The 916-nt window shown below is 40.7% G+C and overlaps 1 protein-coding gene across 1 annotated transcript; it reads right to left on the bottom strand.

Annotated features, from left to right (window-relative positions):
• LOC106512461 (multiple PDZ domain protein) lies at positions 1-691 on the bottom strand (the record flags this gene model as incomplete). Its single annotated transcript, XM_014001075.1, is given in 2 exon segments — positions 1-332; positions 545-691. Coding segments are annotated over 2 exon segments (363 nt in total), but the record flags the coding sequence as incomplete, so codon positions are not given.
• Positions 692-916: the final 225 nt, after the last annotated feature.

A 916-nucleotide genomic window follows, 5' to 3' on the forward strand; every position in this document is an offset into this window, starting at 1 on the left:
GTATATAAAATTATTTGTTTTGTTTTAATTAAATGAATAAAGAATTGAAATAGAAAATTGCTTGGGATTTTTAGTACAGCGTCCTGAGACGACCTTTGTTTTGACTTGGTGCTATATTAATAAACTGAACCGCATTTGCTTTTGTCAAGGACATACAGTACCTTTAATGTATACACTGTGGACAAAGCCTCTGAATCTGGTTGGACGGTCTCCATGTCAGTCTGAAGATCAGGAGCAGGTCTACAGCAGGTCATGTAAACACAGACTGGAAGTTCCTTCAAGATTCTGATCACCTCTTTGTGCGTTTCACCGATCAGGGAAATACCGTTGACCTAAACAAGACGAGGGAACATTTAGTATTTTTTTTAAGCTTCGTCTTTGTTGACGACAAACCAAAACACTTAAGCTGACGTCTGGCCTAAACCACCTGTACGCATTGTGAGTTCGTTTTATTGATCTAGTTTTGATGCACGAGGGCACATTTTCTTCAAGTTTTCTGGAGCAACAGTTATAGCCTCAATGTTTAATGTAGGTAGCAGCTCACCTCGACTAGTTCATCTCCACTGAACAGCTTGCCACAGCGACCCACGGGTCCCTCAGGAAGGACGGAGCAGATGTAATGATGACCACTGTTGGCTTCGAGGCTGATGCCCAGACCGCTGCTCTCGGTGAACTTCTCCACCTGAGCCACCTGTCAAGGAAACACAGAATTATAATAAATCTGCAACAGCATGTTAATCCTCTTTAATCAGGACTTTATGCTGTAAATATGGGAGCCGTGCTGCTAAAATGTGTTCAAATGAGAACAGGCTGCAGTGCAAAGTGAAAATATGGATTTTTGATATGTTTGAGATTTGCGTAAAGCCAATAAAGACACCATAATGTGAACCCAGTAACTAAAATAGCAATAATAATA

This window comes from Austrofundulus limnaeus, unplaced genomic scaffold, assembly GCF_001266775.1.
Source record: "Austrofundulus limnaeus strain Quisiro unplaced genomic scaffold, Austrofundulus_limnaeus-1.0 Scaffold7153, whole genome shotgun sequence".
Lineage (NCBI taxonomy): Eukaryota > Metazoa > Chordata > Actinopteri > Cyprinodontiformes > Rivulidae > Austrofundulus > Austrofundulus limnaeus.